Below are 24,730 nucleotides of genomic sequence, written 5' to 3' on the forward strand. Positions count from 1 at the left end.
TGGTGGTTCTCAGTCCAAGACAAATACAGATGTAAAGATACAGAGCACAGCAAACAATCAAAAATATTTTGGTGTGTATGTATTCTATTTGAATAAAAACAGCAAATGTATTGAGATGTTATTGTTAATTAATTTATTTGAAAAAAGTACATAATTAAAAAAAAACTTGTTTATCTATAATTTAGCTTTTTCCTGTTTTGCTCATCACTGGTTATAGCATGAGATGGTACCTGCAGCAGGAGATAGGCTGTCACACAAGGAGACAAAAGGGCTGCAGAAGGACATCAACTATCAATCAATCTGCTGCTTTGTGCAAGGAGGAAGAAGGGTAGTACTGCTGGAGCCCTACAAAATGACTTCCAGTGATATGCTCATGTGTATGTATCTGATCAGATTGTCACTCTATTAGGGTGAAATGATGGCCTGACATCATTAGTTGGACTTAGTGTTCATAGCCCACCACTGAAGAGCTTGACTGGCATAATCCAGAGAGCACCAGAACCTTCAGGTCCACCACCGATGTCCCATTCCCTTCACCGATGAGAGCAGGTTCACACTGAGCACATGTGGCAGACAGAAGAGTCTGGAAACACCGTGGTGAACATCATGCTGCATGCAGTTTCATCCAGTGTGATTGGTCTGGCAGTGGATCAGTGGGAAAGGCAAACTCATGGCAAATGCCAAGCTGAATCATCACAAGATCATGCAGCTTAGAGATGAAATGAATCCTGTGAAGCCACCATTGGCAATAACCCTGTGTTATCCTAATATGTATTTTTTTTATTGTTCATACAAGTCTTTAAAAAAAGCCTTTTTTGCTTTTATCCAAAACATAGGATAATGACCAATGATGACTCAGACCACAGAAGGTTAATGAATCTCTACACTACAAGATATTAAAGTGGTCCTATTACACGTTCCCTTTAATATCTATATTAGAACATTTATTGGTGTTCATAGTGATACGTTTCAAATAATGAAGAACCAAAATTCTGTGAACCAAAACGTAAGGCTTCAGTTTATTCTTTGTCTACTTTTGGATCTATATGGCATTAGGGAGCTATTTCTAATACGGCTATCTCAGGTCCAGAAGCCCCACCCACCTGCTATTCAAACCGTCTGTTTTTGAGGGGCAGCCAATCAGAAGAAAGCGTATTAAAGAAGAAAGGAAAGGAGCTAAACTGGTTTGTTCTAAGGGACAAACTGAGGCCCTAAGGGCAAGTATAAACCAAATAAGGATGGTTTTAAACTATAAATCATGCAAAGCTGTTTTGGTTGAGAATTGAACAATGAAAACAAGGAGATGGAAACGTGCAACTACACTTTTTAAGGTACAAAAACAAGAACGTGTCCAGTTTTATCAATACATGATACTGGTAGAAAATGTTCCTGGGACTTTATGAGTGCTGTTATTCTGCACTGCGTTGCTGTTGCTGTAGCTTTTAGACTGAGTGTCAGTCAACATGGAGGAAAGCAGGCGACTGTAGCCCAGAGAAGAGGACAAAAACGCTGCACCCTGCCGCCTCCCGCCTTCCGTTTTGCCTCCTTATTATCCCAAATCGGTAAGAAAAGGGTCTTTTTCTTTTGGTTTTACCGGTTATATTACAGGTAAACCTTTTACAGCCGCTGTTTGATTTCCTGTAGCGTCTTCAGCTACAGATTACTCAGTGTTTGCGCCTTGGTTTGCTAATCACACCGGAGACGAACGAGGAATGAAAATTGAATTTATCTGCCTTTTTCTGCTCTGAAAACCTTAAATAACCGCCCTCAATCCTCCAGAAGAGCTTCTGTGGGTGGCTGTGGTTTTTACAGCGCCAAATTTAACCCAAACAGAAGCTCTGCGGCTCGCAGGAATCAAGCGCTGTTGCGGCGGAGAGCCGCAGATTTGCATGCGCGTTAATTCCTCAGCACCGCGGACAGCTCCGGAGCTCGGGCCTGTCTGGCGGCTCCGTGTCCGCAAGCCTCAAACACTCATCATCTCCTCCGTTTCCAGGTTATCACTCAACTGCACTAGCACCGGAGACACCTGCGGGGTAACAGCGGCCGAGATGAAGCATTTCCTGAGGTAAGGCGAGTCTCCGTGATTAAGATGGAAGCTGTGCTGTGGATTTGCATTTTGCATGGAAACGTGAAGGAATTCATCGTCACTCTCCTCCTTCTCTTCTCAGCTTGTTTATCCATGTTTGCCTTCTACCTGCTATAATTAATTATTAATAACAAGCACCGCGGTCCCTTTATTCCCAGTCCTCCCATTTAAGCTCTTTCCAGTCCATTATGACATTGTGTAGCAGTAAGTGGCTGTTATGGTGTGAATGGCTTTGAATGAGTCCCTTTGTAAGGAGGCCTCTTAATAATGGAGCACTCCAGAGGTGTTTCTATTAATAGTTCTCTCTTTCTGCCTTGGCTTTTTAATGTGTGTTTTTTTTTAATGGGTTTTTTCCCCCTATTTTGGGCTCAATATTGACCAAAACTGGGAGAGTATAATATTAAAAAGCAAAAGTTTAATCAATGTGGGTGAAATTAACACCTGAGCCTATAAAGTCTTCAGGAAAGTGTTTAATGAGGTCACTGAGGAAGAGCTTTCTGATAGTTTGATGCAGAAGTGGTTAGCACTGTCACTTTGTAGCAAGAGGTTTAAATGGCCTGGTTAGTTTTCTGTGTTAAGTTTGTTGTGTGTTTTGTCCTGATTCTCTGGCTTATTTCCATAGTCCAAAGACTATGTCTACCACTCTAACTGGTGGTTCTAAATTGGTCTAGATGATTGACAGCTTAGCAGCAGATCAGATTTTGTTTGTCTTGAACTGAAGTTCTTAGGCAGACAGACATTTTGTTCTTTAGTGGAAACAAGCATCCATAGGAATCTGTACATATAAGGCTTGACATGTATAAATGTATTCAGGGACGTGAAAATAAGGAGGGGAGGTTAATGTCCATGAATACGATTAGAAGCTGTGAACATTTCACAAGCTGCTGTGAAACTGTGTTGGCGTAGTAAACGTCTCGACAAAGAGAAAGACAAAACACGAGGGGGGAACAAAACACAGGTGAAATAAAACACCTTTAATGTAAAACACCAAATGACGGAGAAAAAAAGAACTTGGCAGTATTTTGGAGATAGATTCTTAAATGTTTTGCATTTAGCAAAGCCAGCAGTATTCATAACTGTGCTTTTTCCACATCTGTAGTCATCAATCTTTAAATTGGCTTTACCCACCAGTGCTCCCCCCCCCCCCCCCTTTGCCCCAGTTCATACCAAATTTCCCATAAATCCCAACTGATTTCCCAAGTGAATGAATAAATTTGTTGGAGAAAATTTAGCTTCATTAACTTTTAATGAACAGTAGAAGCCAGTAGAGGCTGCCAATGTTTTTCACTGATGGCTGTGTTTGCTTACAGTAATTATTCTAATGTGCCACGATGACTCTACCAATAGTTTAGAGATGGAAATATGATTCATGCTTTTGGCTGATCAGAGTATTTTGAAGGAATTAACGGCAACACTTTAATCATTCTAGCAGCTGGGGACATCAGTTAGGGTTTTTTCTTGTGTGTAATTAAATCAAAGTGAAGTTTAATAAAATGATGGTGGGAGGTTGTCTCCATTGTTTTGACCGTTTTCACAGGATGAGCAGGTCTCGCAATAACCAGCAAACTGACCTTTATGTGTATGACTCAGTGGGGTAACCCTTTAAAATAGATTAGCAGGTGGCAAGTGTGTTGCTCAAGGACATTTTATTAGACAGTTCTGTGTATTAAGCCTGTAATTGTGGGTTGCTATATAACCTTAAACGCCTCCTTCACTCTCCCTTTGCTCGGTGTTTGCTTCCTTGAAGGTTAAAAAGCTGAGCGTCAGTACGAGCTGTTCAACATGCCAGTCTCATCCACAAGCTGAGAATGAAAGATTAATCCCCACGGACCTTTCTTACCTTCTATTTGTTGTTGTTGATACTGAAGATCATGTCCTACTGTGATCTTTGTGCACAAGCTGGCTTGATTTCTGTCTGGAAAAATTGTAAATGCTGAACAAAGATAGAGGATTTGCAGCTGGATAGAAAAGAAAAGTTTTCAAGTGTACTTAAAGTACTGTGAGTCCTCCCAATCGCTACACAAAATCTGCTTTCTTGCTACCATTAGCTTACCTACTAATGCTTTCAATCCATTTATACATTGGAAATTTAAAAAAAAGTAGTAGACTCAAAAAAATAACTCTTTGAATGAACATAAAAAAATCATTGAAAGAATTTCCACGTAAATAAATTGCTTTATTTTAGCATTATGCAATTCTGTTATTCCAACTTAATGTACTTGAGTTAGAGTAACGTGATTAATTAATGATGAATCAACTGTTTTACTAAGGTTGAGTCCAACTTAATTTAATTAAGTTGATCCTACCCATGCAAATTACGTTAGTGCGACAAAAATGCTTAATCGTAATAGAAAGCTATTTATTAATGTGGAAATCCTTTCCATGATTATTTTAAGTTCATTTAAAGAGTTATTTTTTGGAGTGTTCAACAAAGTCTAGAGTCTGGTTAACATAAGATGTTAATGGATTTATAATAATAACTCCATCCATCCTCTTATCTTTACCAGGGTTGCAGTGAGGCTGGGGCCTATCCCAGATGTGATAGGGTGCGAGGCAACAGTGCTAACCACTGTGCCACCGACCTGTCAATCTAGACTTCAAAAAAATAGGGAAGCTATGATTACAAGGCTTGATATAGAATTTTCTGTATGTTTTTGTCCTTTACAGGTTAAACCGCAATAAATAGCTAAGGCATATAGTGTGTGTATGGTTGTCTATCTCTTCTAACCGCAGTGATTTTCCTGTGGTTTGAACTCTTGTGTGATCTTGTGAATTCTGTGAGTCCAGGCAACTAACCACTCTTACTAGATTGTATTATGTCATCTCAACAAGAATAAATGAAGTTGCCGGATTTCATGCAGATCCTACATGATTTAATTACGTTCACCACAGAAACATGAAATTATTTTGTTCACATTACAAGTTTGAATTTTGCAAATGTAACAACCACCCAATTTCATTTTTTTGAGTGTAGCAGTGGAAAATACAATTTTCAATCTTTAGTGAGACAACCGATGGCGAAAACATTGAGAAGAAAAAAAGGATTGTGTTCAGGGTGATGTTCAGCATTCTCTGCAGACCGAGGCGGACGAAGGCCGGAAATCATTTATTCTCTTAATGGGTCACTATGCATTTCCCAGGACATTTCCATTTTCATTCTCAGCATCCCCTGCAAAAATAGCACGCTTTGATCTGCTGCAAGTCTCCCCTAGTAGACAAGATGTGAAGCACACTCTTCTGACACTTTGTGTCTTCCTCTCTGCTTCTGCATTTTCACTTCAGTGTCTTTGTCTCAAACTTAATGTGAAACAAAATTGGTCAAAAATAAATTTGTGTAGGCATATTTGTGTAATATGCTGAACTGTAAAAAAGCAAACAGAAAAAAAATCATACCTACAGTTATTTATTATTTCATTACTCACCTGATGTCGGTAACAACAAATCCAATCCACACAGGCAAAGAAATCAAACCACAGATGCCCATAAATTATGTGTAATACTGAGAAATGAAGGTGAGAAGTTCATGGCAATAGCACCTTTAGAAATATATTACTTAGAAAATTGGTTATGTATTCAATACTTATTTTACCCACTGTATATAATATCTGTGTAAATTTTTAGGAGTATAATCCCCTTGTTTTCTCCCCTGCAGAGTCGTGACCCAGTTCTTTGTGTTCCTCTACTGCAAGTGTCTTTGGCGGGGCCTAAAGTTTGTTGCCAGGAAGTTTACAGGACGCTGCGAGCTGCAGCGAATCTGCTACAACAACAAACATGGAGCCCGCAGGACCCTCAAGATAGGTATGACTTTCATCTTATTTGTAAAAATGTTTCGCACACATGCATCAATGTTCATATTTGTATATGATTTGGTCATATTTATCATTCATTGATTCTAGTTGCATTTTGAAATAGACGTAGACTCCAGTTGTGACGCCAGTGTGGAAATGACTTAAGTCTGCATTTTGTGTAATGGCCAGTGGGGGGCCAATTAGATTTCATGTATAGGAGTCTATCTGAATAATGTTTTTCACTTGATTTATGACCCCAGTAAACACCGTTCTGCCTGTGTTTGTGGTATAAATTTCTAGTTTTGAGTCTTCATTGATACAGGATTGTGTTCATTTTGTAAATTTTGGTCACATTTTGAGCAAAACAGATGATAAATAAGAGTTTTCTTTGGGGCATGGCTACCTTCAATTCAGTTTTATATAGTGCCAAATCAGCATGCACTTTATATTGTAAAATAAAGAGCCTAAATAATACCTTGTGGTTGTCAAGTTGCTACAATATGAGGATAGATCTAATTCTGGGTTTTATAGTGATGAGGAGGACTCAGGGAACAGAACACATGTAGAAACCAAAAGAAAAAAACGCTTTAAGTAAAACAGGAAATAACCAATACATAAGATAAGATAAGATAGAACTTTATTAATCCCTCAGGTGGGTTCCTCTGGGAAATTCGACTTCCAAAAAAAGCACAGCAACGACCGAAGTTACAGTTACAGAATTGTTATATATACACACACACACACACACACACACACACACACACACACACACACACACACACACACACACACACACATATATAAATACAGAGACAAATATAAATAAAATATACAAAGGGGATAAATAGAATAAATAGGAATAAAAAATAAATAAAAATACAAGTGAATTGCACATTTCAAGTATTGAGTCTATTGCACTGTTGACTATTTACAAAAAGTATTGCACAAGGTATTGTACAGTGAGGTGAAGAGGCACTACAGCTTAGTTGTTCCCCCCTCCTTTGTCCTCCTGTTTCCCCTCCCTCTCCCCTCCAGAGAGGAGTTAAACAGTCTGATGGCGTGTGAGACAAAGGAGTTTTTAAGTCTGTTGGTTCTTGTCTTTGGGAGAAGCAACCTGTCACTGAACAGACTCTTCTGATTGTTTATGGCCGTGTGCAGAGGATGCCCAGCATTGTTCATAATGTCCAGCAGTTTCTTTAATGTCCTTTTCTCTGCCACTGTCACCAGAGTGTCCAGCTTCATGCCGACCACAGAGCCAGCCCTCCTGATCAGTTTTTCCAGCCTGGATGAGTCCTTCTTTGCTGTGCTGCTCCCCCAGCACACCACAGCATAGAAAAGTACTCCAGCAACCACCGACTGGTAAAACATCCTCAGGAGCTTCCTGCAGATGTTAAAAGACCTCAGCCTCCTGAGGAAGTACAGTCGGCTTTGGGCTTTTTTATACAGGTGCTCTGTGTTGCATGACCAGTCCAGTTTATTGTCCACCCACAGCCCGAGGTACTTGTACTTGTTGACCACCTCCACCTCCTCCCCCTCTATCTGAACCGGCAGTGGACCTTCTCTGGACCTCCCGAAGTCCACAACCAGTTCCTTAGTCTTTGAGGTGTTGAGTTGCAGGTGGTTTGTGTGACTCCATGCGACAAAGTTCCTCACCAGACTTCTGTACTCCTCTTCCTGATCATCCCAGATACACCCCATGATGGCTGTGTCATCTGCAAACTTCTGAATATGGCATAATTCAGAGTTGTAGCAGAAGTCAGAGGTGTACAGGATGAAGAGAAGAGGGGACAGCACAGTTCCCTGTGGTGCTCCTGTGCTGCTGACCACAGTGTCAGACGTGATGTCCTTCAGCCTGACGTACTGTGGTCTGTCGGTGAGGTAGTCGGAGATCCAGGCCACCAGGCAGGGGTCCACCTCCATCCTGTTCAGTTTTTCCTGAAGCATACAGGGCCGGATGGTATTAAAGGCACTGGAAAAGTCAAGAAACAGGATCCTGACTGTGCCTTTTCCCCCATCCAGGTGTGAGTGGGCTCTGTGTAGGAGGTACAGGATGGCATCCTCCACTCCGACACCCGCCTTGTATGCAAACTGTAGTGGGTCCTGGGCATGTTGTACCTGTGGTCGGAGGAGGTTGAGGAAGAGCCGCTCTAGAGTCTTCATAAGATGTGACGTCAGTGCCACTGGTCGGAAGTCATTCAGCTCATTGGGCCGGTTCTTTTTGGGGACCGGGACGATGCAGGATGTCTTCCAGAGGGCGGGCACTCTCCCCAGTCGCAGACTGAGGTTGAAGACTCGTTGTAGCGGCTCCCCAAGTTCAGCAGCACACGCCTTAAGCATCCTAGGACACACCTTGTCTGGGCCTGCTGCCTTTCTGGGGCGAAGCTTCCTCAGTTGCCTCCTGACCTGATCCACTGTGACACTGGGAGATGTTTGGGAGGAGGGGAGGGGGGGAGATGTCTTGCTGCTGAGAGAGGGATTGGAGGAGGGGGGTGTCATGGTGTCAGGAAGGGGGGGAAGCGAGGGAGGCAGGAGAGTGGGGAGAGGACTCTGTAGTGAAGGTGAGGGTGAGGGTGGGGGGGTTGTGGGCTGGTCAAACCTGTTGAAGAAGTTGTTGAGTTCGTTTGCCTTCTCCACAGTCCCCCCCACTGTGCTTTTCTTGGTGTTGTGGCCTGTGATGGTTTTCACACCATTCCAGACCTCCCTCATATTGTTCCTCTCCAACTTCTGCTCCACCTTCCTCCTGTAGGTGTCCTTTGCTTCACTCAGGCAGCGTTTCACCTCCCGCTGTGCTGTTTTCATCTCCTCCTTCACTTTGCTCCTGAAAGCCTACACGAAAACATACACGAATACTAACACCAGGATGTGCAAGAGGAGGAAACACAAAAGATTCAAAGCTTAAACACAGTAATTGAACAGAGCGAGGCACAGACGAGAACACAGAGAAGAATCAGAATATAATCAAACCAACACAAGAATTCATTCATCCAATTTTCTTCTGCCTCTTACTTATTCAGTATTATGTTAGCTCAGAGATTCATGATTTACATTCAGTGTACCATATCAGCAGTCTGAGGCATTGGACAGAGCATTGTTCACTGTTACTGTACACATTTGTCTTACTCTTTGCAACATTTCCTTGCAGAGTCATCTCTGAGGTACTCCAAGAATGAGGTATGGGGCTCTTTCAATCTGTCGTTATGCACGTGCAACATAATCCGGGTTTATTGCTCAGTCTTCTTGCCTCAGTCCTTAACATGTGTTCCCACTCTGTCCTTGCCTCTCTCTTTATATTCCTGCCATCTTCTCTGCTCTTATCCACTCCAGCTGCTGCAGTCTGCCCTCAGCGTCCATCCTGATAAAGTGGAGAAAACCATCGATGACATCATGGCCTTGAAGAAAATTAACCCTGACACCAACCCACAGTGAGACTCTGCGCTGCATATCACATTTCTGTTCTTGTGTTGTGGTTAATTAGAGGTTAACAAAGGAAGCTAATCCCTAGAGTAGCTGTGAAGGACAGCGGAGAGTTTATACAATGCACCCCTCAGAGACAAACGGACTACCTGTCCCTTTGTCTCTCCAGGCTCGGCATCTCTCTGCAGGCCAGTCTGCTGCAGATTGTGGGCTACAGGAGCCTGGTGGCAGAGGTGGAGAAGCTACGCAGGGAGCCTTATGACTGCGAAAATCCTGAGCATGAGGAAATGCTGATGAAGGTATGCAGTCTCTCTCTGGTTGGTTAAAGAGAACAAAATATTGTATCTGTCTTCATGTAGTGTCAGATAAACTTCATGACTGGGGTCACTTATTTGAATCATTACTCTTTACATTTGCTTGAGTTAAATCGGTTATCCCGTAGTTCATTTCATTAAATGGATGTTCTCCCACTACTAAATTAAATACATTTTTTACTATAGAAAAAGTTCCCCCTGTACCACTATGTTACAGTCTCGTACTTACACTTGTCAGGCATGATATTACACTGTAATGAATACTATGCTTTGTTATAGAATAATAATTTTACTCTACTGAGCTGTGGTTGTGTGCTTGTGTGTGTGTTGTAGCTATGGAAAGAGCTGCGCCCTGACACACCTCTCACGGGTCGCATATCCAAACAGTGGTGTGAGATTGGTTTCCAGGGCAGCGATCCAAAGACTGATTTCAGGGGCATGGGACTGCTGGGCCTGCACAACCTGCTGTAAGCTGTCGGCCTGGAACACAGATTAAAAACCAGCCAAGCAGTGCAACACTTACATATGGAGATATACATGTTCAGCATGTCATTTAAAGACTTTAAATCAAAGCCAAAACTATAAATAAATAATTATAATTCATAGGCTACATATGCATATCCATGAACGGGAAGTTCAGACATGCCTTTTCCCTTATGTTGTCTTTCTACAGGTATTTTGCTGAACACGACAAGGCTACTGCCCTGCAGATGCTCCATGATTCCCTCCAACCAAAGCACAAGTATGTTCATTTTGCCTTTCACGGGCATATGAAAGGAATACACCAAGTGGATTGGTAGAACATCTCTGCCAATAATTACAGATGTAGACTGTATATGAATTTATGGAGTTTATAGTTCATAGAAAAAGAAAAGTACAGAAAAATGTAACCTTGCAATAACAGAGGAAAGTGCACATTGAGCTATAATAGCACAAAGTTCAAGTATTAGTCAATGAAAAGTGTGTAAATTATACAGCAGAATCACAATATAACACATTATATTAGATGTAACCACAGTGCTGGAAATAATATCCTTCAGATTCAAACAAAGCATGGATGTGAGGTTGGTTTTGTATAAAATATAATCAAAGAAATATCACATCTGTTCGCTAAAAGGTCATATGTATGCCAAACAAACTCTATTGAAACCAAAAGTGATCAACGGTGGACCTAATGGTAAAACCAGGACAGCTTTCTGTCATTGACTAACAACTTAAGATTGATTTGATTGAACCCTTAGCCAATGTACATAGCTTGGGCAATTGTACTTTCTGTCTCTAACACTGACCACAATTTGAAAAATGAACTTTAAGTTTTACTAAATGTGACGGGACTCTGGCGACTGACTTCATAAAGACACCAGAAAAGTGTTAATTGAGGTCACACAGTTAGGGAACTGAGGACGTTTTTTCCCATACGTTTCAGTACAAATGGAAGTCTTTTTGCAGCCAGAGGAGTCGCCCCCTGCTGGCCATTCAGAAGAGTGAAGGCAATTCAGCACTGGCTTCATTTTTAAAAACAGATATAACATAAAAATAAATCAAAGCGTCTACTTACAACTACTTGGTGTATTCCTTCTACATTAATCTGTACTTAATCATGCATAACTCTGCATCCATCATACTCTGCTTGATTATATTCATTTTTACAGCTTGATGCCATTCACTGCCTCATCTTTTATTGACTACTGCTGCTTGTATTGTTTCTCATCGGCATCCCAGTGAGCGGTCTCATTTCCAAAATGAAGATTCTTCTTCTTTTTCTTTTATTTCTCCTCCACCTCCATTTCTGCCCATGCCTCCTTCTCTGTCTGTCTCATGCACTGTAGGAGCACACACAGAAAGCCAAGGTACTCTACTTCACTTTCATTCACTTGCCGTTTGCTGCGTTCATTGCTTACTCATTTAGGTTGATTTTTCATGCACCTAAAGCTGCACTAAGCATGATAATTTATACAAACTGAAGCATCATCTTGTCAGCCTAAAGGCAGAAAAAAAGAGAGCCATAAATCAGCATTAACAGACAGTTTCTAAATTGTTCTCAGAAGATTTGGCTTTTATGCGCATTATGGTGCACTGTGGTTGCTGCTTCACATGTAAACTATCCGTGACTCAAGTGTGTGTCCTTCACAGCGAGGTAAACAAGCCTGAATGGGAACAGAAGAACCTTGACAAAGCGATTGGGTAAGTCTCACATGCACATGCAATATATGCAGACATGCACGTGTGTGTGGAGCAGGGAAATCTGGGCTGCTGCTGCTGGAGCTGTGTGAGGTTTGGCCTCAAAACAGAGCAGCTTCAGCATGTGACGCTCACAACAAGCCAGCATATGCATGTGAGTGCGTTGTAGAAGTGTGTGGATCTGTAAGCAGGAGACACTGTGTTTATGTGCTAATGGGCAGGAAGTATTTTACTACTGTGTGGCCTGCTGTACTGCTACGCTGGCTTCTGTTGTCAGTCTGCATTAGCGCCGAATAGAGCCGAGGATTGTTGTGAAAAAACAAGTGCGACATCGCAGCAGTGTCTTTAATAAATAGACAGTTTGTGATTTGCACTGAGTGTGGACTTTCTCATGAAGTGAAATGGTTAAAGATGTTGAGCACACCATTATGGCCGAGTGATGTTGGGACAGTAATCCTGTTAATCTATATTTTATGCCTTTAGAATTTTAAGTCCTTGTGTTTAATGTCTATGGTTATTTGCTTACAGAGGCTCTCTTTCCATCTGTTTGAGTGTAATCTCCGTTCTCTACAAAACATAAAATCTTTTGTGAAATGGAAAACCTGCAGTCTGTTTCTCCTCTCCTGTCACAGCAGTCTAACAAAAAACAGGGTCCCACCTACTGACTTAGTAAATATTTTGTCCCCCAGGTATTCCTTTGCCATTGTGGGCATCAACATCACAGATCTGGCCTACTCTCTGTTGGTGAGTGGAGCTCTGAAGACCCATCTGTACAATGTGGCTCCAGAGATGCCCAGCCTGCTGCACTTCCAGCAGACCTTCTGTGAGTACATTGGATTGGGATGAACAGTATTTTATCTTTATTTTTCCCGTATATTGATTTATGTATTTTTCATTTTGCTTAGAATTTTGAACGTTTTTGCATCAGAATTAAAAAAAGTTTTCTTTTAAAGTTTAAGGTTGGGGAGATGTTGGTATACAGAACTTGCATAAAATTGTATTTTAACCAAGTGGCATCTTCCAAAGCAGGTCCTTCTCCAAATACCCCAAGCCGAACATATCAATAATACAAGTTTAAAGCCTGGGACAAAAAACTGTTTTATTCTGTTTGGGTAGTTTCAACCTTTATTCCAACTGTATATCTGGGAACTCTTTTTATAACTAATGTTTCTGCAGACTGTTAAGGCTTATAGTTTTAACCAACGAGCATAATCCTTCTGAAACTTAAAATATCCAAAATGTACAAAATGTATTTTGGATTACTATTATTTTATTATTATTTGAATTAATCAGTTTGGCCAAAAATGGGTTAATGGACTTCTATAGCAGCAGAAGTCTATGGGGTTCACCACAGGTAGCGCCCCTGGTGGCTGTTTCTGCATTGCATCCACTTTTCTGAGCCAGAACTACGTTCATCTTTTAAACTGTGAGAGCCTTAACTGTATACAGTCATAGAAAAAAATTTCTAATGTCCCAAAGTGGCAAAAAATTAAACCACATAAACCACATACATTGTTAAAAATATGTCATTAACTTTCAGCTGTTTGTTTAACTGTGTGTGCAGATTTGTAATTGGAAGCTTTTTCTCTTTTTTCCACCTGCTATGGTAAAAAAAGAGGTGTGAGAAAGAAACAAATCAGTTAAACTGTGTGGTGGAAAATAAAAAAGATGCTAAAATGCAGTACGAGGATAATTACTTGTGGATTAGCTGCACATATGTGTCTATTTACTTTCTTTCTTGGCAGGTTACCTGATGCAGGAGTTCCACCGCTTCTGGATTGAGGAGGATCCCAGCGACATCATGGAGTTTAACCGAGTCCGCTCCAAGTTTCACCGAAGGATCCTGCGACAGCTGAAGAACCCAGACATGGCTCTGTGCCCCCACTTCTCTGCCTCCGATCTCCACCTTGTCAACCTCTAAACACCCTCACTGAGCCCTTCATACCCCTACAGAGGTCTCCTGTCTTCATGAACCCCCACAGAGGTCTCCCTTAGATGTCTGGTAGGCCATCAATACATCAGAACCAGCCTCACACTCGCAGAGATGGTTCCTCCATCTGCTGGACATATCTGGGAAGGCTCTGTTCCATGTCCGCTCAGCCCAACACGTCCCAGCTAACGTCATGTCGCATCACTGCCAACAGCTTAACTCAACCACACACACACTCACACACACACACACACACACACACACACACACAAACAGAATCTAACCTTAGACAGGATCTTAATAATTTAAAATGGGGACTTTTCCCTCAGACTTCCCACATTGTAAACAGATGTTTGACCCCCAAAAAAAAAATTAAAAAAAGAAGTGCACACACATACACACTGCCTATCTGCCCTCACTGCAGCGTTAGACCACCAGCATCAGAGATGACCATAGCGATTGTAGCTGTGCATGAGGAGGCTGGCACCACTCCATCACTACACTCATTGTTGTTGCTTTAAGGACTCATAACGATTGTATCACAGCCGTTACACCTCAGTTATGAACCCTTTTTGTTTAATTTAATAACAAACCAAATTTACTTTATCAGCCAAAAACAGCTATTAGATAGATTGCGATGTATTGATCAGCAGTTTGGAATATTTTGACGGTTAGCGCACTGACTATCAGAGACGAAGACGTATAGATATATGAAAAGGTGTGATTTATGGGGCAGGGGGGTGTTTTTGATCCTTTTTGGGAGGGGATGAATTCCAACTAAGTTCAGGAGCTGCTGAATTTCCAGAAAAACCCCCTCTGAATCTCAATTTAAATTTCAATTTGCATCTCAGTCTCATGTTTTCATCTTGTGGACACAGCAGGATGCAATCAAACATAATATAAAAGTGTATCCCAGTTTTATATGTCATTTGGCCACACTTAAATATTTTATATCCAGTTAAATTGGAGCGGGACTCCCACAAGATCTTCTGTCACAGTGGTGCTGTGTCTATTTCTGACTGTTTTGAAGTTGCATTCAGAAAATTACCTAGCAGAGTAGATAAATTCTGCCCCAATTGGGACTAAACATAATTCAGCAGAGATGAGATGTAGACCAGAGGAGAAAAATTCCCCTCATCAAATCAAAGTTTGAGAGAACTTTTGCTGGTGCTGTTTCAGTCAAACCATGAAGGGCCACTTCACCTCGAAACTCTGTTTTACGAACTGCCACAGATGGTGTCTAAATGACATCAACACCTAAGATTTCTCCTTGCCAAAATATCGAATGTGGAGCAGCAGCTTTGCTTAAATTTCATTTTTGCAAACCTGCTAAATTATGTTTATAAATATTTTATGAACCTTACTCGATGTGTGGCATTTGGCAGCCCTGCTCCCAGCTTGGATAGTAGAAATCTAAATATGTATGTTGTGAACATTTTCTACAGGTTTGCAAAAGCTTTTTGCCTTTGATTTGACTCCATGCAGAGATTCTGTTATGAATGTTTCTCACATCCACGATTGTTTGATTCTTTTTGTATTCATTGAATGTGACACTGTGTCCACTGTTGTATCAGCCAAAGCAATAATTTACACTCATTTCACTGCACATTTCTTTAAAATGTGTTTATTTGCACCATGCGTGCCTGAGTGTTTTGTTTAACTTTCTGACTCAGAGCTGGAATACTAATCAGTTTACACAAGCCACATGCAGAGCTGAATACAGGTGAAATGTCACCACATTAACTTTGAAACATTAGTATAATTACCGTAGACGAAGGTTTCCTCGACTGTGGCAGCAATTGCGCTGCGTTTAACAATGCTGGAATTTGGCAAGACATTTAAATGCAGAGTTGCTCCATAGGGAGTTTATTAAGTGACTGCTGCTAAAACAGAGGAGAGCTGACAGTGAAAGTTTAAAATGCAACACGATGGAGGTGTTGACCTGCCAGTCAATACACCACCTGCAGAGCTCTCACTGTCACACTGACCAAAATGTTTTTCTTTCCTTTGTGCTACCATCAGCAGTCTGACTGATGGAGGCATCAGCCTCCTAGTGAGAGCAATAGGACGCTGATGGTGCAGATTTTTCATATTTTTTGTTTAAAGTTAACTCCTATTTTTTATTAAAAGAACATGTTTAAGATGTGCAAGAATGACCTGAACAAGAAAACTATGAGAAATACACTCACTGGCTATTTCATTATGTACACAGTTCAACTCCTTGCTGATGCAAATGTTAAATCAAACACATGGAAGCAGCTCGGTGTAATTAGGAATACAGACATGGTCAAGATGACCTGCTCAAAATTACTAATTGAATTGGAAAAAGAAGACTGAGAATTATATTTGACGACTGTGAATTTCTGCTCCAACATTCAGATGGTAGGGCCAGCTGAGCATTGCTTCCATTAGGTTAACGTGTCATGTTGCAAAGCTCAAATCATCTCAAACTGGTTTCTTGAGCATCAAAACGAGTTCACTCTACATAAATGTTGACTCCAGAGTCACCAGAGCTCAATCCAGTAGAGCCCCTTTGGGATGTGGTGGTACTAGCCAGGTGTTACTGGTATGAGGTGGCCAGTGAGTGGATCACAAATTAGCATTCAGGAAAAATGCAGTTAAATATTTGGATTACATTCTCAATGAGAACCCTAATTAACATTTTTAATTGACTGCTATTTTATTACTGATGTGAGAACAGATTGTAACATAACTTAGAAAATAATTCCTGTGTAAAACACTGAATGGGATTTGTCCTTGAAAATCCAAAGCATGACCTTTATGCTAGCTCCAGAGTGCCTTCCCTTGCCACCTCTCGTTCACTCCCAAATACAAGAACTAATCAATGCTAACTTAAATAGAGTCTACTAATCCTGTACACCAACAAAGGCTCCAACACACAGTACAAAAATCCAAAACTCATGTGGATTCAGACAGTACTTAGGTACAACTTTAGCGATTAAGCTAATAACGGTTAGCCAGCTAGCAGTTACATTAGGTAGCTAGCAGCGATCTAGGCAACCGTGGTTATGCTATTATTCTGAAGGAGTACTTCAATTATCCTAATCTATCCTAAATAATTGTCACTGGGACATAAAAACCTACATGGCTAAAATCACCAGTCAAATCTAAACTAAACCAAAACAAGGGTTTTAAAAGCTGTTTCCCCTGAAAGTTACACTTCTCCATTACTGCTGTTGTAGATTTTTTCTGATAGAGTTCAATAAAATGTTCTTTTTTTCTTACAATGTTTCTGGGTTTAGTAGATAAAATAACATAAGTGTCGTTCTTCTGGCTAATGTTATGTAACAATGATATTTAGCAGTTACTGGCTTTTTTCTGTTTGATGTTAACATTAAGCCTGAAGACACCCAGGTTAATCTAGTAAAGTCCTGCTAGCCAAAAGAAGACATGGCCGATGTTAGGGCAAACCTAGGGTCAGCATCAGCAGGGAATTTAATTGATAGAGGGATCTTTATTTTAAATTTGATGACCCGGAACTCTTGTTCTTCAATTCTTGCTCTATAATTCTTCATTACGATTTCTTTTTTATTAAACTGTTTTCTAATTCACAAATAGGGAAAAATACACGGTCTAAACAACATGAACAAAACTTTGTACAGGAAATATTTTCCCCTCTTGATATTCAGCATGTGGACCCACTAGAACCACTGCAGCTGTCTTATTTGTCACACAGCTGTTATCTGAGGTCCTTTTGTAGAGACAGACTTGGGTAATATCCAGTTCATTGTCTCTGGAGCAGCATTTTGATTTTTTTTAATCTCAGCTCTGAGCCACACTCACTTTTTCACCAAATGGTTAAAGCCCACGTCTTTTCTTGGACACACAACCACTGTATTTAACATGCTTTGACAAATGTACTCATCACATTACTGAAAGAAATACAACACAAGCATTAATTTTACATCCATGCTTGCACTGTTGATTGTGTTGAACAGTACTGAATACCTTTGTTCCTTTTGAAGTGAATGTCAAAGCTTTTTGTCAGTATTACGCAGCTGATTTATTTAGTGAATGTCAGCGCCGATTTTATCTCCTGCTTGCATTTGCTTTGCTTTACTGTGGTCAGCTTTGCACTACTGTAAAAATATAAATGCAGTTTTCTTTATGTTAATAAATCAGTAATTTGTGGTGTGAGGGCCGACGTGTCCAACGATACTGTAGATGAAGTTAGGTACATGCTGCTGTATATTCTGCTTTGAAACTGCCTAAGAGACCTCGATCTGCATGATACGGTCGCTGCTTCGACATTGTGTATTCCTCAGTAAAGTACTTCTGAATATTGTAGTGTGCTTCATTTGTTTGTGCTGTACTTTTTGAGATCACAATAAAGATCAAAGGAGAGTTAAACGTGTAGTTGACTTTTTTTTGATTGGATACAGTAAAAACAAAGAGCTTTTAATAAAGTGGAGAAATGCCACTCCCTATGGACTTACTGTTTCATAGAGAGCACTCACGAGATTAGCCAGAATAAATGCAACCCTGTGGAGCTTTTGTTTTGAAGGTGGTGTAAATAATTATTCTAGCTGTTTAGCTGAATATGGACATGAGGCAGGACAAATAACGGGCATGTAGCCCAGGTCTAACACAAACACCCATATCTGCGGCCAGTGTAGAATGTGAAGATGAATGACCCGCCTGCACATCCACGAGCTCATAACCCGACTTCTGCTTTCTAAGCTGGGAACAAAACATCGCTCCAACTTGGATTCTTTTCTAATGTGCAATGGAGTCAAAATTATGACAAATATGTGCTGAATTTCTGCTGCTCATGCATTTAATTTCAATGAACAGCAGAGGGCAGTGAGGCAACATAAGAGAAGGCAGAATGAGCTGCTTTGAAATGAGAACAAGGGGAAAAAAATGCAGAAGGTGTAGACTAGAACAGATGATACTGCAGGGTCACTATTTGCACTATTTGCAAAGCATTTGCTAAACAAGATTACCGATGGTTGTTTCCCCTAAACACGCTTCTGATTGAAATTAACGACCTGAAAACTAGATCAGAAATCGGAGCCACAGCCTCTGAGGTTGGCCCTGAGAAGTCAAACACACTGCAACCTAAGAAAATGCTAGCACAGCACACAAAACACAACAGAAGTGAAGCTGAACAAAACAGAAGTTGAAAGATGCTACATCTTCCTCCCTCACTCCTCCCTCCATCCTCTGCTTCTAGAAGTGACGTCATTTTCTCGGAAATGTAGTTTTTTTTTTACCTTCAGGGCCCCATCAGCCTGTAGTGGTGTTTTTAAAGGTTATGTTTGACTTTATGACTTTCTGTATTGTTTCTGGGATGCTTAAAAGTTATATTGCACTGCTGGAAATAGTTTATTTTGATGCATATGCTGTTTTTTTGCAAATTTGCATTATAATATTTATTTTCGTTTTTCCTGTAGTAAATAAAAATTGGTGTATTTCAAAAATAAAACTATGAAGACACTCAAAATAAATTTCCTGTGGTGGGAAACTATGTTGTGCAACTTTTTTGTATTTACAGTTTTGAGGCATAAGCCTCTTAAATTTCTCTAACTAGAAATATATTTAAAAAAAACAAAAACGATTTTCAATTTTTTTGTAGTTTATTGCAATTATTTTTGCAAATTATGTAATTACTATGCACTTAATGAATACATATTATTAAAATCTGGGCTATAATTGTTGTATTGATGCATAGCAACTTGGAATGCTCCCAAAAATGGCACCACAGCATGTAAAAATATAATATAAGCTCTGGCGGACTTGGTTCTATGGTAGGTCTTAAAGGGTTAAAAACTATTTACTTTGCCTTGTTTGGTATCATCCTTTTCAGCACAACCTCACATGTCTGAATTTACAGTTATGTTTTCATTTTGACATACTGTACTAACACAATTGATCTAAAACCAGAGAAAAAACATAAAACCTGAGTAGAAAAAAGTAGAAAAGATTCAATAAACATGTTTATTGAATCATATTTCATAACTTCAAATGCAAATATAAAATGTCAATTTTAAAATTATATGCACAAGTTTTGCAAACAACAATGTTATTTGCACCGATTTACCTTTTACCCTTTTGTATAACCATTCCAAACTATTTACGTAACAGTCAGGTGTTCTGCATTCAATAAGATGCCACACAAATTATTTGTGCCACTCGAAAAAATAATTTATGTCCACTATAAAGGAGAACATCACAGCCTGACGCCTGCAGGCCTGACAGCAGCAGGTGTATCACTCCTGTTTTTATTCAGCAGCTGCCTCATTGTTCTGACACACACAACACAAAATTATCCACAACACTACACAAGACAACACATTAACGGCACACACGCTAAACGTCACAAATCTCTCACATCTCAAAACTCTCTCTCTCTCTCTCGCTGTCACTCCTAAAACTTCCCCCTCTTCCTAAATAACCAAATGTCATGTTGCCATATCATTTTTTGATTGGTCGACATGGTACATTCTTCCACCAACACAAAAGGGATGTTATTATTATTATTTTTTTAAATTTGTTTGTTTTTATTTTTTGGTCATGAGTGTTTGCTAGCGCTGTCCTTAGACGTTAAATGTGGCAAAACTATTGAGGAAAAAACACAGCGTATGAATTGTTTATCATGACTCTGGGTTTTACGTAGCCTATCAACACAATTAAAAACTGGTATATATCACCTTGTTGCTTTGTCATCTTGAAGTGGACATGTGTTTGGGTTACCACGACTCGACTACTTTATGCTTCCTCAGTCAAACAGCAGCACTCATGCGATTGTTTTGCCCCCTAGCTCCAGGTGTTGTGCCAAAAAGTGATTGCCGTCCGCGGGAGCGCGCACAGCTGCTTAAAGCCGTAGCGCCCAGATTACTTACGTAGACAGCTATTTCCTACTGATATACCACGCAGTAAGCTGAAGACAGCTTCAACCGCCTGTTTGTTGAAAAATAGTCACGCGACCGCACCGCATTTTCTTGTTAGTAACGGTAACGGCGTTGTAACGATAGAAATAGCTATTAGTTAGATTACTCGTTACTGAAAAAAGTAACGCCGTTAGCAACGCCGTTACTTGTAACACCGTTATTCCCATCACCGGTTATGACTAATAGGCTGATGTGCAGCATCGCTCATTCACACATTCATTCATTATTTTTTTTTCATATAAGGATGCATTTTGTTTTAGAACTTTGTCCCAAACTATAATGAGGTATCAAATGGTGAATAAAGGCATTTCTGCAATGTGAGCTGTAATCTGAATATTTTGCTTGACTAAATGTTACACTAAACTCAAACTGGTTGACTGGCTGAGGGTCTCATGTGGACCAAACTGTACCCGAATGAACATGAAAACACTTTATAAGATATGCGGTTTATCTCACGTAAAATTAAAGCATATGAATAAATTATACACTGGATGTATACATGTGGGACTCTTGCATTTTTTGGTGTGACTCTCAGTGAAAATATCTTGTTACCAACTTGAAGCTCAGTACTGTTTGAGAACTTTTTGTTCCACATGTGGCTATTTGCAGTTGCTGGTTGATGGTGGATAATAGAAATAAAATAAAATTGAATAAAGCAACATTGCTTTAAAAGGCTTTCAAGTACTATGTGTTGATTATAAATAGTTTTAAAACTCATGAGCACATCCCTAACGCCCTGCTCGGAAGCAAAATGATTATGTTTCTTTATCTTCAGATTTTTCTTTTATTTGCTACACCTTTTTGTGTAAAAGAGCAGCTCGCAGCACTAAAAAAAGCTTTAAAGAAGGTAAATCTGTAGACTAAAATCACAATATATGGAGTTTGTATTGCTAGAAACAGTAATTAAGATTAGCTGATCTCTTCAGTTCACTCTCATGAACAAGCAGCCGTCTCCTATCAGTAACTTATGACACACGGAAAACAAACACTCCTGCTCTGAGTGTGCAGAGAAGATTAACACCGACACTATGATGTACAGTGTGTGTTACACAATCTCCAAACAAACGCAGAAAGTCTGCAGACGTGGCCTTGTGTTGTTTTTGTATATTTACCCCTCTATGATAAAAGCATGCCTCGGAAGTAATGACTGACCACAGTCACAGTCTTGAATGAGCAGGAGCTGACCCAGAAACAGGAAACAGTGTAATATTTGAGTCTCTTTTTTATTGAAAGCAGAGAATCATTAAAAGTTGCTTGAATGAAGATGAGGCCGTGGAAGCAGATAATCAAGAGCTGCTGGTAGGGTAGGAAATGATGAGGAGTGAAGGTTGGAGCTGGCACAAATCTCTGGAAAAAAAAAAGGCTTGGAGGCCCACTAACAAAGAGTTGGTCTGAAGCACAGGAGGCAAGACTTACACAACGATCAAATAAATTAAAAGGTTTAAGCCAAAGCTAAATTTTAAGTTTGGCGAGCATGAACGATGAAAGATGTCCTTTAAATGGCATCCAATTTATGTTTATTGTCACTGACTATGCCCATGTCCTTCTGTCACAGGTATCTGTCTTTCCGCTTAGTGAGTTTTTTTGTAGAAGAGCAGTTTAAAAAGCTGTGAAGAAACATTTAAATTATTTTAGAGCGTGTGGCAGGCTGCTGACTAACGTTTCAAAGCTTGTCAGCATCCCTGCTATAGTCACTGTGGAGTTATTTGCTAGTGAGCTATGTCAAGCTTAAAGTAAGAGTTTTCTGTCTCATTAAACTAACTAAATATCTGTGATAATAATGTTCTGCAGCATTAATCTGCTTTATCAATTGCATCGGTGTTGCACTGTTACGTATTTTTTAACATGTTCTTCATAGACTTTTAGCATTTTTTCATCATCATCTCGACTTTTCTGGTGTGGGCGGCACTCACATGGATAATTTTTGCAGAGTCATATGAATCATATTTTTATGTGCACGTGGATGGAGCCTGAAGATGAGAAAGATGCTAAGTATAACTGTGATACTCAGAATGGGGTTTTAGGTTTTGTCACACTTGCTAACACAAAGGAAGCTTGACTATGTTGAATTTCTTTTGTAGTGTTGGCTACCCTTTAGGTGCACCTGACCTCCACATTAAATGCTGCGTCTCCCAGTGCTGAAAAGTCTATTGAGGCAGAGGGTCAGAATTTTTAACAGAAATCCTTTGGTTTGTTAGAAAAGCCTGAAAAACCATGTGTTTAAGATACTTTGTCCAAGAAGTGTTGAAACTCTGTTGTTACTGCAGTTAAATACAACTTATAATAAAATGGCTTAAATAAGAATAGAACAGATGGTCTCCCAGCTTCATCTCTCATGATTTTGTCGGCTGAATCAGTAAAATATGTTTGCCTAATAAGCCTAATAAGTGCTGACTAAGATTTGTGTCGGCAATCCACATTTTTAATGTGTCTAACACAGCACTGCAGTTTTGACTTAGCTCTCATTACATCAGAGTTTGTCTGGAGCTGATCCGCACTAATCCACCGCTTTGATGTGATGTACATGTAGCTCCACTTGCATTATCATTACACACTGTAACCTCTTCTCTCTTTCTCTCTGTCTGTCTGTCTCTCTAATGTTAGGAAACAAACTAGAAACACTTCTAAATTTGCCAACACTCACTGACAAGCTGTTAGGAAAGTTTGCTAGAGTGCTTAAATGTGTTTTAGTTGCTCTGATAAAAGAATGAAAGTCTCAGCTTTGTCGATCAGGCACTTAGTTAATGTTAAGTACAAGACAAAATGCTTCTGTTCTTTTAAGAGCCTTACTACATTTGTACTGAGGATGCAGAGCAGACGTGATTGTAGATAATGTTATCTGTAATGAAATTAATTTGGTCAAGTGCATCCTCTTTGCTTTAATTGTCCTTGAGATGTGTTTGGGACTTGATTGGAGTCCAGCTGAGAGGTCTGTGAAATGAGCCACAGGAGGAGAGGCCCAAACATAAGACACCGGGAGGCAGGGTAAATCCAAAGAGTCAAACTTTAACTCCAGGCAGCAGTCGTACACCGGTGGTCGCTGAGTTTTGGCAAAGTCAAGGAAATAGTTGAAAAGGTCGGACATTAAATTAACTTGGAACATGATTTGATCTCTGGATCCAGCCACACTTCCAGCTCAGGTCCAACTGGCAGAAAGAAAAAAAGGAGACACAGCATTTCACACACCCTGGATAGAACTTTATGGGAAGATCCTAAAGTGCTAAAGATTTATCCACTCCTCGGTAGCTGAACTTGAAAGCATACAGCGCCAGTATTTTAACACTGAATAAGCACTTGATTGCTTTTTATGCACGACTGAAAAAAAAAAAAGCTCCAAAGTTAAAGTTATAGTTTTAGCCACGTCAACACAACTTGTCAGCTCAATGTTATTCCACAATGTTTTATGGACAACCTTGTTAATGATTCCAGTTGTGTTCAAGAACTGTTTTATATTACCTTTTTGCTAATAACAGACTTAAATCAGCAAAATCTATATCAAAATAAAAATGTCACATGGACAAGAAAAACAACAGTCTCTTCGAATATCAAACAGCTGACCTCTGGGGCAGAGGTGTGGTCCCTGGCTGATGTTTTGTGTTTGGGTCGAGCATTATTGCCAGTTTTTACTTTGGTAATTCCACTTTGGTTTTATCTAGGTGTGAACAATCTTTATCACTTAGAACAGGGGTGCCCAATCCCGGTCCTCGAGAGCTACCGTCCTGCAGCTTTTAGATGCATCCTTGTTCCCACACACCCGAATCAAATGAATGGCTTGTTATCAGGCCTTTGCCAAACATGATGGCATGCTGAAGAGGTAATCAAACCATTTGATTCAGCTGTGTTGGAGTAGGGATGCATCTAAAAGCTGCAGGATAGTAGCTCTTGAGGACTGGGATTGGGCAGCCCTGACTTAGAATGATGGACTTTTCAAACAGTTTTGTTGGAAAATTGCCTTACAATCATTCCCTCTAACTAAGATCTAAGTACACTCCTGATGCCTTTCCTCCTTTGCTGTGTGTTAAAAGACACCTGAATGCTCCAGATCTGAAAAAACCTCTGCTATGTAGGTGGTCCCATTTGCTGATGTTTAGTTAATCAAATGC

At 40.1% G+C, this 24,730-nt stretch overlaps 1 protein-coding gene across 3 annotated transcripts; it reads left to right on the forward strand.

Annotated features, from left to right (window-relative positions):
* The first annotated feature begins 1,131 nt into the window (after nt 1-1,131).
* On the forward strand, nt 1,132-16,565 carry elmod1 (ELMO/CED-12 domain containing 1). 3 transcript variants are annotated; one of them, XM_082547987.1, is made up of 13 exons: nt 1,132-1,331; nt 1,440-1,562; nt 1,994-2,065; nt 5,739-5,884; nt 9,017-9,045; nt 9,199-9,296; nt 9,458-9,587; nt 9,936-10,069; nt 10,276-10,344; nt 11,432-11,452; nt 11,736-11,786; nt 12,473-12,606; nt 13,529-16,565. In XM_082547987.1, the coding sequence occupies exons 3-13, from the start codon at nt 2,049-2,051 to the stop codon at nt 13,702-13,704; spliced, it is 1,005 nt and encodes a 334-aa protein (XP_082404113.1). In that variant the 5' UTR covers nt 1,132-1,331; nt 1,440-1,562; nt 1,994-2,048; the 3' UTR covers nt 13,705-16,565. The 3 variants fall into 3 exon arrangements, with proteins under 3 accessions (XP_082404113.1, XP_082404112.1, XP_082404114.1); XM_082547986.1 differs by having other exon boundaries at nt 1,132-1,562; XM_082547988.1 differs by lacking the exon at nt 11,432-11,452 and having other exon boundaries at nt 1,132-1,562.
* Nucleotides 16,566-24,730: the final 8,165 nt, after the last annotated feature.

This window comes from Aulonocara stuartgranti (assembly GCF_965226115.1).
Source record: "Aulonocara stuartgranti genome assembly, chromosome: 10".
In the NCBI taxonomy this organism is placed as follows: Eukaryota; Metazoa; Chordata; class Actinopteri; order Cichliformes; family Cichlidae; genus Aulonocara; species Aulonocara stuartgranti.

Excerpts from the sequence above, each read along its gene's own strand:
- elmod1 (XM_082547986.1), top strand. Across the intron at positions 10,345-11,431 it reads TCCCTCCAACCAAAGCACAA|GAGCACACACAGAAAGCCAA; the intron begins GTATGTTCATTT and ends CATGCACTGTAG. Across the intron at positions 12,607-13,528 it reads GCACTTCCAGCAGACCTTCT|GTTACCTGATGCAGGAGTTC; the intron begins GTGAGTACATTG and ends CTTTCTTGGCAG.